Source organism: Pteronotus mesoamericanus, unplaced genomic scaffold, assembly GCF_021234165.1.
Source record: "Pteronotus mesoamericanus isolate MK-2021 breed Mesoamerican mustached bat unplaced genomic scaffold, CSHL_Meso_final contig_1, whole genome shotgun sequence".
NCBI lineage: Eukaryota > Metazoa > Chordata > Mammalia > Chiroptera > Mormoopidae > Pteronotus > Pteronotus mesoamericanus.
This window is the reverse complement of record NW_026554998.1, coordinates 3,943,441-3,958,730: the sequence shown is the minus strand read 5'-3', so window position 1 is coordinate 3,958,730 and position 15,290 is coordinate 3,943,441. Positions and strand designations below refer to the sequence as shown.

The 15,290-nt window shown below is 62.0% G+C and overlaps 1 protein-coding gene across 2 annotated transcripts in view; it reads right to left on the bottom strand.

Moving 5' to 3' along the window:
- MAD1L1 (mitotic arrest deficient 1 like 1) overlaps positions 1-15,290 on the bottom strand; it is a 186,015-nt gene that overhangs the window by 157,079 nt on the left and 13,646 nt on the right. For both annotated transcript variants that reach the window (XM_054565423.1, XM_054565497.1), the window contains exon 9: positions 14,065-14,126. In XM_054565423.1, the coding sequence (XP_054421398.1) occupies positions 14,065-14,126 (62 nt within the window). The remainder of the gene's footprint in view (positions 1-14,064; positions 14,127-15,290) is intronic.

Sequence of the window (15,290 nt, the reverse complement as noted above, 5' to 3'; positions counted from 1 at the left end):
CAGGACACAGGAAGTCGCCAGTTCGGGAACGCAGTCTCCCCAGTGAGGAGGTGGTCCTCCGAAAATCCCTTGTTTATTGCCAGGTGGTTAAAGAGAGTGAGCCTGCTTTCACTTTGAGTGACACCAAAGTGATCCAGCATTAGGATGGAGGTGGCTTAGAAAAGATAAATCCTGATCTGGAGCGGAAACGGGAGGCCCCAGAGGCTGCAATTGTTGTCCCCCTCTTGTCCTCCTTCCCAAAGATCAGGGCTTAGACGACGGGGAGACGGGGAGACCGCTCAGGGGTTCGTGGATACCCCCAGAAAGGCCATCGGCTTGGTAAGCCGGCCGCGCGCGGGCAGGGAGGGGCCGCAGCAGGCTCCTCCCGAGGAGGCGGGGAGGCCGCCGAGCCCCACCCGCCTCTGCCCGCTGGCGGCCTCCCCAGGGGAGACACAGGAGAGGATGTCGTTAATAAATTTACTTCAACTTTCTTTTCAATGGTGCTGAAACGCATATGCAAATCCAGCTGTAATTAGGTTTAAAAATTCCATTTCATGGAATAATCAGACTTCAAAAAACTCAATTTTAGTTTTAATCAGATTTTAACAAGGATATGAAGTCCATTTCGTTTAGAAAAGGGGAAAACTGTGAATTTAACATGAAATGTATTCAAGCTTAGCCCTGGGAGATAATTAAATAAAATTAATTTGGCAAAGGTTGTCAGTAAATGAAAGTGCTCCAAACCGTGGCTGAATCTGACAGAAACAAAAGCGCCCCTGACTGTACCGAGAGACGCCAGGCTCAGCACCCACGAGGAAGGAGGCGGCACCCGTTCCCTCAGCAGGGACAGGCCAGAGGCGCAGCCCGCAGCCAGGAAGCCGGGGCCGCCCGCGGAAGGGCCTCTGGAACCACGAGGCTCACGCCCGAGGGCTGGGCGCCGCGGGGAGGCGCCGGCGGGGAGGTCCGCTGGCCTCTCCGGCACCAGCAGCACCAGGTGCCACCCAGCTCCCTCAGTGGCCCAGCCATCAGGGACGAGACAGGGCGCCCCGGCCCCGCTCGGGGGGGCCGTCTCCCCGCCGTGAGGACTCCCCAACCCCCTGCGCTGGCCCCCAGGCCTGAGCACGGCGATGCGGGACCACCCTCATCTTTGTTCCCTGCGGCATCCCCAGCCAGGTGCGTGCCGCGCCCTCCTCCCTCACCACGCATCTGTTCAATGGAACAGACAGGATCACGACACCTGCTCCAGGGAACCGTCAGCTGCCGGAGAGGTGGCGAGACGGAAATGAGCATTTCTCAGCCCTGGGAGCACGTCGGGAAGGGCCTCATCCTTCCGGATTCTTCCCAAAAGAGTGGCGCACCCCTCCGACACCCCCGGCCCCTCAGTAAGACTCTCTGCACAAGGGCGGGCCCACGGCGATGGGCGCTGCGCCCGGGCCCCGGACACCCACTCGAGCACTGCTTCACCTCCACGAACTGCCCTCAAGTGAGGTCGCGTCCCGCGGGCGGAGTCTCCACACCGAGCGAAGGGAGGAACGTGATCGCCATGATCCCACGCCTGCAGAAGGTCCCAAGGAAGACACAGGGTGTCCTGGGGACGAGAGGCCAGGGCTCTGAGGCGGCAGGCCAGCGCTGTGCCCTGCGCAGGGGCCAGCAAGCGTGTCTGACCAAAACGCGGCCCCGCGCTCACTCGCGTCCTGTCTGTGGCAGCTTTCGCATGAGGGCAGCCGGCGGGCCTGGCCCGTCCTGGGTCGTCTCAGCTCTGGAACAGAGAGCGCCCCCGGCGGGCCAGGGCGGGCCGGGCGCCCTGCTCCGGGCTACAAAGGCCAAGCTGAGCGCTTGCCACAGAGATCTCACAGGCCACAAAGCCCCCGACACTTACCGCTTGACTCTTTATACAAAATGCTTGCCAGCTTCACCCGATGTCCGCCCTATCGCAGGGCCCACTGTTAGGTCGGAGAAGAACTCTGGCCTACTTAAGGGGGCACGACAAGAGCAAGTGTTGGGTTGGCCAAAGGGTGGTTTGGTTTTTTCCGTACGATGGCTCTAGTACTGCTTAGTTGTCTTTAACTTCATTCAAAACATTTCTGTGAGATCGTATCGTGACAGCTGTTACATCAACGTGCATTTTTAAAAAAACATCAAAATCGGTGAATTCTTGTGTAGCCATTTTAATATTGACGAAGGAAGAAGATATGCAGCATTTTCAGCATATTATGCTTTTTTATTTCAATAAAGGTAAAAACGCAACTGAAACACAAACACAATTTGTGTAGTGTATGGAGAAGGGGCTGTGACTGGTCAAATGTGTCAAAAGTAGTTTGTGAAGTTTCTTGGTACTATTGACATTTTGGCCAAATAATTCTTTGCTGTGGGAGCTGTCTTATGCATTGGAAGATGTTTAGCAGCACCCCTGGCCTCTCCCCACTAGGAGCCAATAGCGGGAGACAGCCAACATACTCAAAATATCCAAATCAATAGTTACCGGTGAAAATTAAAAAATGTGTCTTTTATTTTATGGGGGGAAAAACATGCGGACTTTTTGGCCAACCCAACACATTGTCTGATACTGCAAGTCTTTGTACCTGAAGACTCAAAGTGAGAGGACTTGGTAGCGACCCCTACTGGGTCATCTATGACACTGCAACTAAGCTCTAATAAACAACAAAAATGCCCAAATCACAAGAAATACCAGTAATAGCTACCAGTGACTCTTCTCAAATAAACCTGATTTTCCAATAAAAGTAAACCTAAAACATGAGCTTTGACTTAACGGAGTCTACTCTCAAACTAGCAAGCTACAACTTACCTATTATAAAAGATGAGTGACACCGCGTTTTCTAACTAGAATTCTACCTGATAAAAGAAAAAATAGTCCCAAGACCTAACTGCAGTGAACTCCAGCAATATCGAAAAAGCCAAAGCCAGAAAGAGCAAAAGGGAAAACAGCGAATCATGTCTAAATGTCTTCCACACAGACTCACAAACAAAAATGATTTCTATCAGATCAAAAGCAGACGAACAGCAGTGCTCTGAAAAATCCCATGAGGCAGCAGCCTCTTGCTGCCCGCGCCCCGCTGCCCCACGGTGGGAGGACTGTTCGGTGCCACAAAACTGAAGAGTAGTTTGCACGTAATAGGAAATTAATCGCTAATCTACCGCAGCCGCCTCCGCGAACAAGCCAGCGTTGTGCTGCCGCCTCAGAAGTTGAATCTGCCTCTCCCAGTAACTGCTGACTCACTCCACGCCGCACGGCCTCCCCCACCGGAGAGCAGCCTCGAGAGCCTGCAGAAGGTGCTCGGCCCTGAGCGAAGGCAGGAAGGTCAGCCCCAGCGGGCGGGCGGGCCCTCCTCACCAAGGTTCGGCTGGGAGCCACCAGACTCAGAGAGCTGGATCAGCCGATGGGCTTCATGCCTGCGGATGCGCCCAGTGCTGCTGGGGCTAAATGGATGGGCAGCTCCCCAGCAGAGGCCTGCGAGTGCCAGCAGCAGACTAATCAGCTCACAGAGACGCAGGATCCAGCTGCATGGCACCATGTGGCTGGCCAGATGGATGGAGCTTATGGAGGGCAGCACCCGCCCTGTGCTGGGTCCAGCCACGCAATCCAACAAGGGCGCCACAAGCTCACGGGATGACCTTGGCCACTGAGCCCCTCTCGAAACCTCTGGGCCACCCCCTGCCAAGCAGCGTTAACTCCCTGCTTCGCCCACGGAGCTGGGAGGAAGCGGGCGTGAGACACCAGGCACGAACGGGCCCCACAGGCTCTGAGCAGCGCCCAGCGGTGACCGCCGCCCAGGGAGCGCCTGTCTGCAGGCCGGGTGACGGCCTCTTCAGAGCGGGGCTGTCCCGAAACAAGCCAGCTCTGCAGCCCCTTGTCAGCCACCACTGTCCAGAGCAGAGAAACATCTGGCCACCTGCCCACCAACATTTTTCAAAGGCAGCAAAGACATAACCAAAGCTTGTCTCCAACTGATCTAGATGCTCCCGCAAAACGCTGCAGTAGCATCTGCAGCCTCCCGCGCCCACCGAGGCGCCCGCTTTGCGGTCACTGTGTCAGGCTGCCCATCCATGTCCTGCGAGGCCGGACGCTGCACTGTGCAGCTCTGTATCCCCAGAGCCAGCCTGAGGCCTGGCAGATGGCCAGTCCGCAAGTAAATGTGCAAAACGTGAATATACGAACGGCGTTTCCCCAAATCACGGCTCTACCCACAAATGACCAGGGTCAGGAAGGAACAGACAACTCTTCTGAAGAGGGAACGGAAGGACAGACTAGAGCCTGGCCTTGAACACAGACACCTCGCAAGTCTGGAGGCCTCCTGGGAAGGCGAGCCACCGCCTCCATCCCCCCGGATCACCCCCGCAGCGTCACTACCACTGCCAACCCTCTGCGCATGGGCGTTGCCCCAGGCATGAAAGGGCACCTTTGTCTGGTGGGGAGCACCCCCGCCCGCCCCGGTGCCACCTGGCGCGGAGTCGGGCAGTGAGTCGGGCAGACTCAGGGTCGAGTCTGGACGCCTCGGCCTGGCTCCCAACACCGTCAGGCTCTGCCCCTGCCAACCCTCTGCTCCACCCCACGCCCTCTGGCTAGAAGCGCCCAGAGCTACAGGACGCCTCTAAGCGTGCCCAGTCCCCCGGCTCGTGTGTGCGCACACCAGCCGCTGCCCGGGCCCAGCACGTGCTCCTGGCTTTTTCTGCCCCTTCCAGGAGCCACGCCTGGCAAGCCGCCTGCTGCCTGGCCCACAGGTCCACGTGCTCAGGCTGGTCCTGCTCACCTAGAAATGCGTCCTGTGTGGACCAGCAAACAGGAACCACACGCACACTGGCGTCGGGGGGCCAGCTCCCACCCCGCCCCTGAGGGACAGCTACCCCAAACCCTCAGTACGAGGACCCCGCTCCTCTTCTACTGCAGGGGAGAAGGGGGGCCTACCCCTCGTCCCGGGCATGCCCCTCTCCTCCCGAAGAGCACATCCGCTCTTTCCTGTTCTGGGCTTCCACCATTAGACTGCATGTCCCAAACTGCACGTCTTTGCTAAACAGCCTCATTTAAGGCCGGCCATCGCCAGCACCCAGCGCACCATGGCCTGCTGCCATCGCTCAGGGAGTGTTCCGATGCCACCGCAGGGCCCGCTCACGCGCCGTCAGCAGGAGGCAGCGGGCGGCCTGGCTCAGGCCCACCGCCCCGCCAAGGAGACCCCAGCCGCTCCGCCCCTCCTCTCGCGCCTCTCCCCAGGGGGAAGGCTGGGGTCTTCCACTAAACAAAGCGCATCAGCACGCGTCCTGCCAGCGGCCACCCACGGCAGAAGCGCTCAGGAAACGCTGGCTCCCTCCCCGCTTCAGACACCAGCATTGAACATTGATCTGTACCACCATCTATTTCAAGACGTCCTTTCTGATTAAGCTAAACAGCTCCCTGAGCACTCAGACACCTTGCTTGGCAGAGCTCCCAGATCACTGGGGACAAAGCCTGAGGAGCAAAGAATTTTATTTCCTGCATTTGGTTCAGTAAGGTCCCGCTCCCTGAGCCCCCAGAAAGGGATGTCCTCAGTCCCGCTGAGCACCCCAGGGCCAAGCCCACGTCTCACAGGCTCCTGGTGGGATCTCCTTGGGTTCAGAGACTCTCAAGAGGCGGCAAGGACTACTCACTGCCAAGAAAGGCGGGCCAGAGGCAGAGAGAGGACCCGTGCTGGGCTGTACGGCATGTCCCTGGAGGGTGCCCCGTGTGCGTCAGAAACCCCTGCCTCTCAAGTGGCTGTGATGACCACCTCCTGCTGGCAAAGCGGACAGACTGCCCCCAGGCCTCGCAGACACATGGACACACAGGCATGCGCCAGTCCCCTGGAAACCCCCCTCATCTGAAGGGGAGCCTGAAGAGCGGCCTGCTGAGCGCTGGGGTCCCACTTTCGAGGGTCCCAGAGGAGGCAGGCTGATACCAGGGGCTGCAGAACGCACGGGGCTGCTCGGGGCTCCTCGCCTCCCTCTCCAGCCTCGAAGCCCAAGTCTGCCTGGGAGCCCCCGCCACGCACAGAGCTGCTGGCGCTCAGCAGCCCACCCTGACCCCATCTGGACCCTTCCCTTCAAAGACACTCGAAGTGACAGAACAGGAAGGAAGGTTTCTGTGCAGACTAAACGCAGATAGACCCAAACAAAGTCAATGTCCCAGCTCTCAGGAGGTGCGGGCCTGACGGTGCCGTCCCCAAGCTGACGGTGTGGTGAGCCACTCCCGCAGTCATGAACGAAGACACACTCAGCATGGCCCCCGGGCCACAGGCGCTGACGGGACACTCGGCTGTCCTCTCCGCCTCTTGCCCGGCCCCAGCGGCCTCTGTCCTGTCCTGTGGTCCTCCTCCCCTGGCCCCACGGGCCTTCGGCAGGAGCCCTCCCCTCTTCACCAGTTAACACCACCCTGCAGATTGTAGGCCAAGATGCTGGCCTCTCGGACACCTGCCCTGTGTCCCACAGCACCCCGCCTCCGAGGTGAGGCTCCCCAAAAGCTCCCAGAGCATCAGACACCCCTCTCCTGGCCCTGGCTGCCCCTCCATCCCGCTGGGTGGCTCCTTCAAGAGTGTATACCTCCCACGAGGGCGGGGACCACATGCCAGGGTGGCTGTGCCCAGTGCACCCCCTGCTCTGGAAGGCCCAGGCACAGGCAGAAAACCAAGGCCAATTAAAAGAGACCAAGATGCCTGACAGCTCGCCCACCTCCCTGAGCACCAGCACCACTCCGCGCATTGATCAGTCGTATACCTGGGTAATTAGAACTCGCCAACACAGTAACTAGGGCAATAAAAGTGTCCAGATGGGTCAATAAGATCGTTTCTTAGCAGGAAATCATGCACTCCCCTCCTCGTCCCCCTAATTGGCCTCCCAAGTCAGGAAAGTCGTCCCCAAGACTTGTCAGCTGGCTCGCCTACAAAAGTGCTTGGGAAACGTCCAGCTCAGCACTTGTCGGCCCCCGGCTTTCACTCTAGGCGACGGGTCAGCGGTCTGGGGCCGGGAGCTGTGGCGTCCTGGGAGCGGGCTGGCCTCGGCGCCAGCGAAACTGGCCTGCCCCACAGCCCGCCCTGCCCAGCGTCCTCTGTGGCTCCCGGGGCCAGCGGCCTGCACTCACACTGATGGACGACCATGCCTCCCGACCCGATGGAAGCCGGCCCCGCAGGCACGGGGCAGAGGCCGCCCGCCAGTCAGCGAGCTCCTCCGGAAACGAGACGCGGCCGGGGCTGCGCGCTCACGGGACCAGGCCCCGCCAACACGAGTGGCTAGGGGAGCACCCTGCCCTCTGCGCCCCGCGGTGCCTCCCCCTGAAAGTGGGGTGCCCAGAGCAGGTAGCACCTCTCACCCCCAGGGTGGAAAAGGAAGGAAGTATATTTCTGGGGGCAGCTTAGCCCCATCCATCAATTTCAAAGACACGTATCTTCTGAGTTAAAACTCCACTTCTCAGAATTCATCCAACCAACACAGCGCCACCGACGGGGAAGGAGAGCAGCAGCCCCGGGCAGTGCGTCCACGCCAGGGAGCGCTGGGTCCGGGCTCGCACACCCGCCGGGGGTGCTGCCTGTGACGGGGCCGAGCCGCTGTCGGGCAGTGACCGAGCCGGGTGCGGGGCACTGTTACGGAGTGCGTGCCAGGTGAAGGGGGCGCACGGACGGGCACCCACACTCCAGAAAGACACGCAAGGGCTCACCAGGCGCTGCCTAGAAGGACGGGCGGGGGACAGAGGTCTCTCCCGCTGCCAGCCTCCGGGCCCGCCCTTGACCCCGTTCTCTGCGGAGGACCCGCCGGGCACAGCCCGGGCACGTGGCAGTGGCCAGCGGCTGCGGCACAGGGCCGGGGACGGGCCAGACGGCGGGGAGGAAGGCCGCTCTCAGCTCAGCGCCCTCTGAAGTGAACGAGTAGGGCCTGCCCGCCACGCACCGGTTTTCATTCCGTCTCAGCCAACCCCGTGAGACGACAGACTTCACAGCCCACACCGGGCACCCCCACGGCGCTTGCCCGAGGCCCTCCGGGCCCAGGCAAATGGGCAGAGGGAGGCCAGGCTGGCTGCAGCTGCCCACAGGCCTCTGACGGGCTCGGGAGGAGGCTCCTCCCAAGAACACGGCTTTAAAAGGCAGCCCTCCCACTGCCGACTGGCCCAGCGCGTCTGAGGCCTCGCCCTCCGTCACAGAGCATCAGCGCAGCGACCGCCCGTGGCTCACGGCCCAGCGGACGGAGGGGCGGCACCCCCTGGGCAGGCACCTGTGCCGCCGCCGCCACATGGCCGGTGGGCTCCGGCGCCCACGAGGGCCCCTCACGCCCCAATCATACCCCGGCCCGAGACGAAGAGACGCCCACCTGCTTCCTGGCACCCAGGGTCCGTCCTGCCTTTGCTCAGTCTCAGATGAATGGCATCCCACAGTGTGCGCTCAGTGTGCTGGCTCCGCTCACTCAGCAAAGAGGCCTGGCCACGCTGCGCGGCCACCGCGGCCACCTAGCCCGCTCCGTCGCTGAGCAGAGTCCCCCTGTAGGGCTGGGCCTCTGTCCGCGCGGCCGTTTGCCCGCTGACGGACACTTCCGGGGCCTCTGTGCCGCAGCGCTACGAGGGCTCCGGACAAGGCTCCGTTCTCCCGGGTTAACGCCTCGGCGTGGAAGTGCTGGGTCAGGCTGGAAACGCAAAGGCAGCTGCCACACTGCCCGCCCAGGTCCAGGTGCGGAGCGGAGCGCGGGCTGCCCCGCGGCCTCGCGGTCCTCGTCACGGCAGCACCTCCGCAGGGCCTGCCTGTGCTCCCGACGGTGACGGCACCGCGCGCCCACCCTCGCCTTGGTCTCAGCTCGTGTATTTTCCTTTGCATATGCATCTGCTCGCAGCCTCCTGCCCGTTTTTAAGGATCTGATCACCTTCCTGCCGATCTGGAAGACTCATTCTTCAGGGATACAAGTCCTCAGGCACGTACGTGCATTGCAAATATTTTCTCCTGGCCTGTGGCCCACCTTTTCCTTTTCTTAAGTCTTCTGAGAGCAAAAGGTTTTAATTTTGATAAAGTCTAACTTATCCATTTTTTTCATTTATGGTTCATGTTTTCGCATCCTAGGAACTCTGCCAAACCCAGGCTGCCGGGAGTTTTAGTCTTTCCGCTGAGGTCCAGGCCCCAAGGAGCGAAGCCTGTGCAGAGCACGAGGTGCCTACGTTTGAGCATCAGCTGTCCCACGGCGCCCGCGCCATTTGTGGAAGGGACTCTGCCACTGAACTACCCTGTCCGCCTGACAGGCACCCAGCCATGGCCTGCCCTGCCCAGCTGGCCGGCAGGCCTCTCCGGGCGTGGTCAGCCACCGTGCTCTCTCGGCTAAAGCAGCTCACAACGTGGCCTGCAAGCGGCCACCAGAATCTCTGTGACTCATTCTTTTTCAAAACGGTTACAGCCATTCTAGGTCAATTAATTTCTATAGGAATTTTAGAATCACTTTGTTGATTTCTACCCTAAGAGCCTTTTGGGACTTTGACTGGGATTGCATTGAACCAGTGGATCAATTTTAGCAATAGGATGCCTTGACAACATTGTATCTTCCAATCCACGAACACTGTATCTTTCTCCGCTTACTCAGTATTTAGGTTATTAGGTCATCTTCAATTTCTCTCAGCAACCTCTTATCGTTTTCAGTATACAGACCATACATCCATCTTGTTAATTTATCCCCAAGGATTTCATGTTTTTGCTGCTACTGTAAATGGCAGGTACCTCCAGGTGTTCAGTGCCAGGACGTGGAATTCCGTGCACAACATGCTGCCCTTGGATCCTGTGAACTGCGAACTCACTCGGCTCGAGCGGCTTCGCACCGCTGCTCTGGGATTCCCCGCACCGACGAGGACGTCGCCCCCAGACCACGCCAGGTGCACGCCTTCCTCTCCAGCCGCACCCTCTCCCCTCCCCTCTCCCCTACAGGCAGGCCGGGCCTGCGCCACCGCGCCCCAGCCTGGCCCCAGCCGGTGCCGGGCAGCACGCGTCTCCCACCAGCATCGCACACTATCGGTTTCCATCGAGGGGGGTTGTTTTTACAAATGCCTTCGCTGCGTCTGTTGAGGTAACCATGTTTCCGCCTTTCTTCTACTGAAAACAGGCCGCGTGAATTCACTCTCCGAGGAAAAGCGCCCCGCACCCCTGGCACGAGCTCACTGTCCCTCTACTTTCCCGACCAGCCTCCGTTGGTCGTCCCTTGTTCCCAGCGCCCCAGGTGTCCTGCCTGGGTCGACACAGACACGGTACAGGCGCCCGCCTTCACCCGGCGCCTTCCGACCGGTCCCTCGGTGACCGGTGCTGCCCAGGGGCGCACCCGGCACCTCCCAGTTCCCCGCTCACCTCCGCGCCCTCCACAGGACTGCTCACGGCCCGCTGGGCGCTCAGAGCCCTGGGACAGGGACGTCCACGCCCCCCGTCCCTCCCGGCTCACACAGGCCCGGGACCGCACTGCCTACACCGCCGCCTCTCAAAGCTGTGGGGCCCACCCTGCCCGGACACACGGGACCTGCGTGCCGGAGACGGGCGCCGGCGTCTCCGAGGGTGGACGAGCGCCTCTGACGGATGGCGGCGCCGCCTGACGGGGCTTTCTGCAGCTCCACAGCGGTGACCTCCCCCCCAACGCCACCCCCCCCAGCACGTCTGGGCTCTTTGCCTGGACTCTTTGCGACGTAAGAAACCCCAGAACAGGAGGAAGGTGACCCCTGACTTGCCCTCCCGAGCCCACTTCTCCGCGTCCTCTTCAGGGGCCTGGGCCGTGCAGGTGTCCCGCTCCGGCTTGTGAGGCCGCAACGCCCCGCACGCCCGGTCAAGGCCATGGGGCCGTCCACAGGGGGGCACCCAGGCGGGCGCACAGCCTGAGCCCTGCGCGCTCAGGGGGCGTAGAGGGGCTGCTCAAGAACACAGCAGGCCCGACAGCCGACAGTGGCCGGCTGGCCACCCCGAGGCAGACAGGAAGGGACAGGCCGCAGGCCCCCGCACCAGTGCCACCAAGCCTGGTTCTGACGAGCAAGCCCCATGGGCTGGCAGCGGGCCAGGAGGAGCCCCGCACCCAAATCCAGAGACCCAGGTGGACCGAGAGCAGCGCCAGGGACGGGGCTTGGCGCCAGAGCCAGGATCACCAAGGGGTGCGCCCCCTCGTGGTGACAGCTCTCAGAAACCCAGGCAGGCACTGGGCGCAGGCCAGAGCCGGGGGCCATGACATGCCCCCCGTGAGTGGTCTCAATCCCAAAATCATGGTGACACCCTGACTCAAGGCTGTACAACAGACTCAAGCCCACCGAGCCAAGCCAAAATGCCTGGAAGCCCCTCAAACCCTTGTTTCCGGGGCATCTCCTGGACCCCAACTTGCTGCCGCCAGCGAGCTGCCTGATCACACTCCAGGGCAGTGGCTCCCTGAACTAGCACACAAAGTCATGGTGTCTACGCGCACCCACGCCCAAACTCGGGTCTGCATGAGGAGAAAGTCTGTGACTTTGCTCAGATGCTCAGAGAGACCCATAACCGCTGGTGAGAAACCGACTTTCTAGAAGAACCCTTCCATCCACAGATGTGAAAGTAGAGACACAGAGAGACCACACCAGCCCTGGCCGCTGCAGCTCAGTGGCTGGCACCGGCCTGCAGACCAAAAGGCTGCAAGTTCAATTCCCAATCAGAACACATGCCTGGGCTGTGGGCCAGGTTCCCGGTTGGGGGCATGAGACAAGCAACTGATCGATGCCTCTCTTGTACATCTCGTTTCTCTCCCTCTGTTTCTCCCTCCTTTCTCCTCTCTCTAAAAATAAGTATATAAAATCTAAAAACAAGAGCAAGACGGCACCACGCAGGCGCCAGGGTCTGGGGCCGCTGGCAGTCCTGCCGCAGAGCCCACAGGGTGGCGCGGGCGTCCAGCCCGGACCCACTCCTGACAGAGCCCCTCCCAGCGCCCAGACAGCACCCCCGCAAAACAAGCCCCCCCAGAACAGTGCCGTCCCCCCCGGCAGGGCCCCACGCCACAGACGTGGCCCCCAACATCTCCCTGTGTCCCCTGTTCCTCTGCCTACTTCCTACCCCATTCCAGGTCATTCAATAAGAGCTCCACCAAGCCACGCTCCCTGCTCAGAAATCTCTGAAACTGCCCAGAAAGTAGCAAAAGAAGATAGCCAGCCCCTCTCACAGCGGTCACGGCCCCCCAAGACTCAAGCCCAGCAGGCGGACAGGCTCGCCCAGAAGCCTGCGTCTGTGCCACCCTCCCCAGGGAATTCTGATGACGGCCGCTCTCAGAGCACGAGCCTGAGGCCCGGGGCCTGTCACCGCCCCCACACTTAAGTGGAGCACAAGGCGTCGGAGGCGAAGGCCCGCCACAAGTGCCCACAGGGACAGGAAGGGTGTGAAGGAGGAGCTGAGGTCCCCAGGGGCCCCAGAGGTGGCCCAGACACAACCGACCGCAGCGCACAGGAGAGAAACCTGCCCTTCACAGGAGCCACGTGGACGCGCCCCTGACGCTGACAAGGCGGTACCAAGTGCACGGCTGCGCATGGCTCCGCGGGCACCCGGAGAAAAGCACTGCACTCCCTTCCCAACGGCAGCAAAACCAGGCCAAAAGGGAGCAAAGAGCCACTGCGCTGCCCAGCCCAGCCTCAGGGCCCTGGCCAGAAGCAGAGCGCCCATGCGGCGGGCGCTGCGTGCTTGGGGCCGGCTGGGCGCTTACATGCTGCAGCTGGCGGGTCTGATCGGGCGCACACCGGCCTCTGATCTCCTGCGCGAGAGAGAAGTCACGGAGGCCTCTCTTCTGACGCGTCTCCCTGCGGGCAGGAGGGGCACTCTCAGGCGAGTTAACAAGCCCAGAGGACAGGAGGAAGCACGGAGCGCTCAGGCCCTGCTGGGCAGCCCTGCGTGAGTCTGGGTCCTGCAGGCGGAGCGCAGGAGGAAACAGCCCTCTGTCCTCCGTGACTCAGAGAGGCAACAGGGAATGAAGAGGCATTTTCCAGTGATGGACAGCGGAGTCAATACCGCGCATCCGCACAGCAGCAGGCTCCAGCGCCGGAGTGCGGCAGGGCAGCGGCGGGGCAGCTCTGCGCGGAAGCTCCGCAACCTCGGCCCGGTCTCCAGGACAGCCAGCTGGGAAGCCGAGGCCTTAAAATTACCCAGAGCAGAGCAAACAACAAAAGCCTCTGTGAACACCACAGGCTCCATGCCCGAGGCCCCAAGGACTCATCGGGAACCATCGACCTTCCACCACCATGCCAGCCAGACCGGCAACCAGGCAGGGACCGGGCTGCTGGGGCTCGGGCCGAGGAGCAGCAGCGGCGCAGCAACACTGGAGAAGGAGGGGCTGTGCCCCGCGGACGGCCGGCGGGGTAAAGATGCCCACCCTGCCCACCCAGCCCCTCAGAGCACACGGGGCCCAGCCTGGCTGCTCAGCCCTGCATGGGCGAGGGCCGCCCAACACCCCCCAGCCGCTGCCCCACCCTGCATCCTGCTACGCATGCCGGCATTCGGTCAACACAGGCAAGCTGGGCAGGCTGCTGCCGGGGCCGGACCAGGACAACGGTCTTCTGTTACAGCGTTTTCCTTGTTTATCCACTGCCACTCATCACAAGTGCCTACCAGGAACCACTTCCCCCAGAGACAGCCGTGTCCTCAGTACGTACAGAAGGAAACTCTTTAACACAGCCCAACAAGGCAGGCCAGTCAAACACCTGCCTCCACTTGGCTGCGGACACGCAGACTGGCTTTCCAGCAGAAGTCGTTCATCGCGAACTGGATATCACACGCAAGTGGGTTTGACGACCCACGCGCAGAGCTCGGGTGGGGACCAGGAGATGGGGGTGCGGGAGCAGGCAGCCTGTGCGGGGCAGGCTTCATGCCACGGCCCGCAGGTGGCCAGGCTCGGTCAGCTAAGCTGCCCTGGGCCAGGCCAAAAACCCCCTGTTCTCCTTTGGCCGACCAGCCCGGTATCCAGCCCTGTCCCTGCTTCCGCTTCTCAACGAGGGTGCTGTGAAGATGTAGGCGGGGAGATGCTGCCCCTCGGCCACCGGGGCCTCTGCTGGAGGGCTGTGGCCCGGAGCACAGAGACGGGGGCGGGGGGAGTGTACACCGAGGCGCCAGCACCTCCACCTACCTGATGCTCAAGCCCGTGGTCTGGTCCAGTCTCTCCCAACTCTGCAACTTCGCCAGCAGCCTCTGCAAAGACAGGGCGGGTGGAGCTCAGAGCACACGCCCCCGTCGCCTTCTGCGCAAGGACCCCCACGGCCCTCCTGCTGCTCCTCTTCACCCCCGACCCCCCACCCCACCGTGCGCCTGCTGAGCCGCGCGCCAGACGCCGTCACGCGGAGCTGACCGAGAGGCCGCCAGCTCAGTCTCCCACCCTTCAGGGGACCCGCCCTAACCCGAGCTGAGACACGGCAACGCTCCACGTCCACCCAAAGCGGACGGGCCACTTCCCAGCTGCTGCACGCCCGACTCCTCACTCGTCCCTGCTCCCACCTGGGCCCACAGGGAGCCGCTGCCCTCCCCCCACCTTCCTGCTGCTCTCAGGACACCCAGCCCCCGGGCCGACAGACTAGGCCCTGGAATCCAGCGCCTCCCACCTGCCCACTGCCCAGGCCCCGGGCTCCCAGCCAGAGGGAGGCAGCCTGCGAACAGGAGGCGAGGGGAAGTGCCTGCACCTGGCCCGCACTGCCCGCAGGCAGGCTTGCCCACATGGGCCCTGCCCCGGGAACCCCTCCGGGCCTCGCTGCCCCTCCAGAATGCAGCCATGGGGAAGGCAGCCCCATGCGTTGGCTTCCTGTCCCCCTTCCCTGGAGCCGCGCGCAGCGTTCTGAATGCACTCCCCCATCGCTCAAGTGCCTCCTGCGCCCCTGTTAGTGCCAGGCCTGGCCTGGTTAGAACTTTTCTTCGCTGCAGAAAACACTGTTATTCCTGGCCGTACTGAGAAACAGAGAGAGCAACTTGCGTAGAGTCGCACAGCCAGTAAGTGTCCACAGCAGGATCTAAAACCAGGCAGTGCGATTCTAGAGCCAAGATACTGACCCATTTCAAAACCAACTGCCTGCGGAGAAGACACTGCACGGCGCCAGGGCTGCCTGCTCGAGCCACGGCCCCGCAGAGCCGGCCCCTGAGAGAGCAGCTCTGCCCGCGCCCACGAGGCCTCACGCTGGCCACGGGCCTCCTCCTGGCCTGCGGGCCCTGTGCAGCCACAGGGGCCGCGGGGCCACCAGCAGGGCCTCAGCAGCATGGGAGCTCTCGGCACCCTTCAAAGGAGGTGGCCATTCTTAGCAGGCTCTGCCACGACGGGGGCCCGTTGACATGGCCTGTGCCAGACATCCCGGGGAGGACAGGCGACGG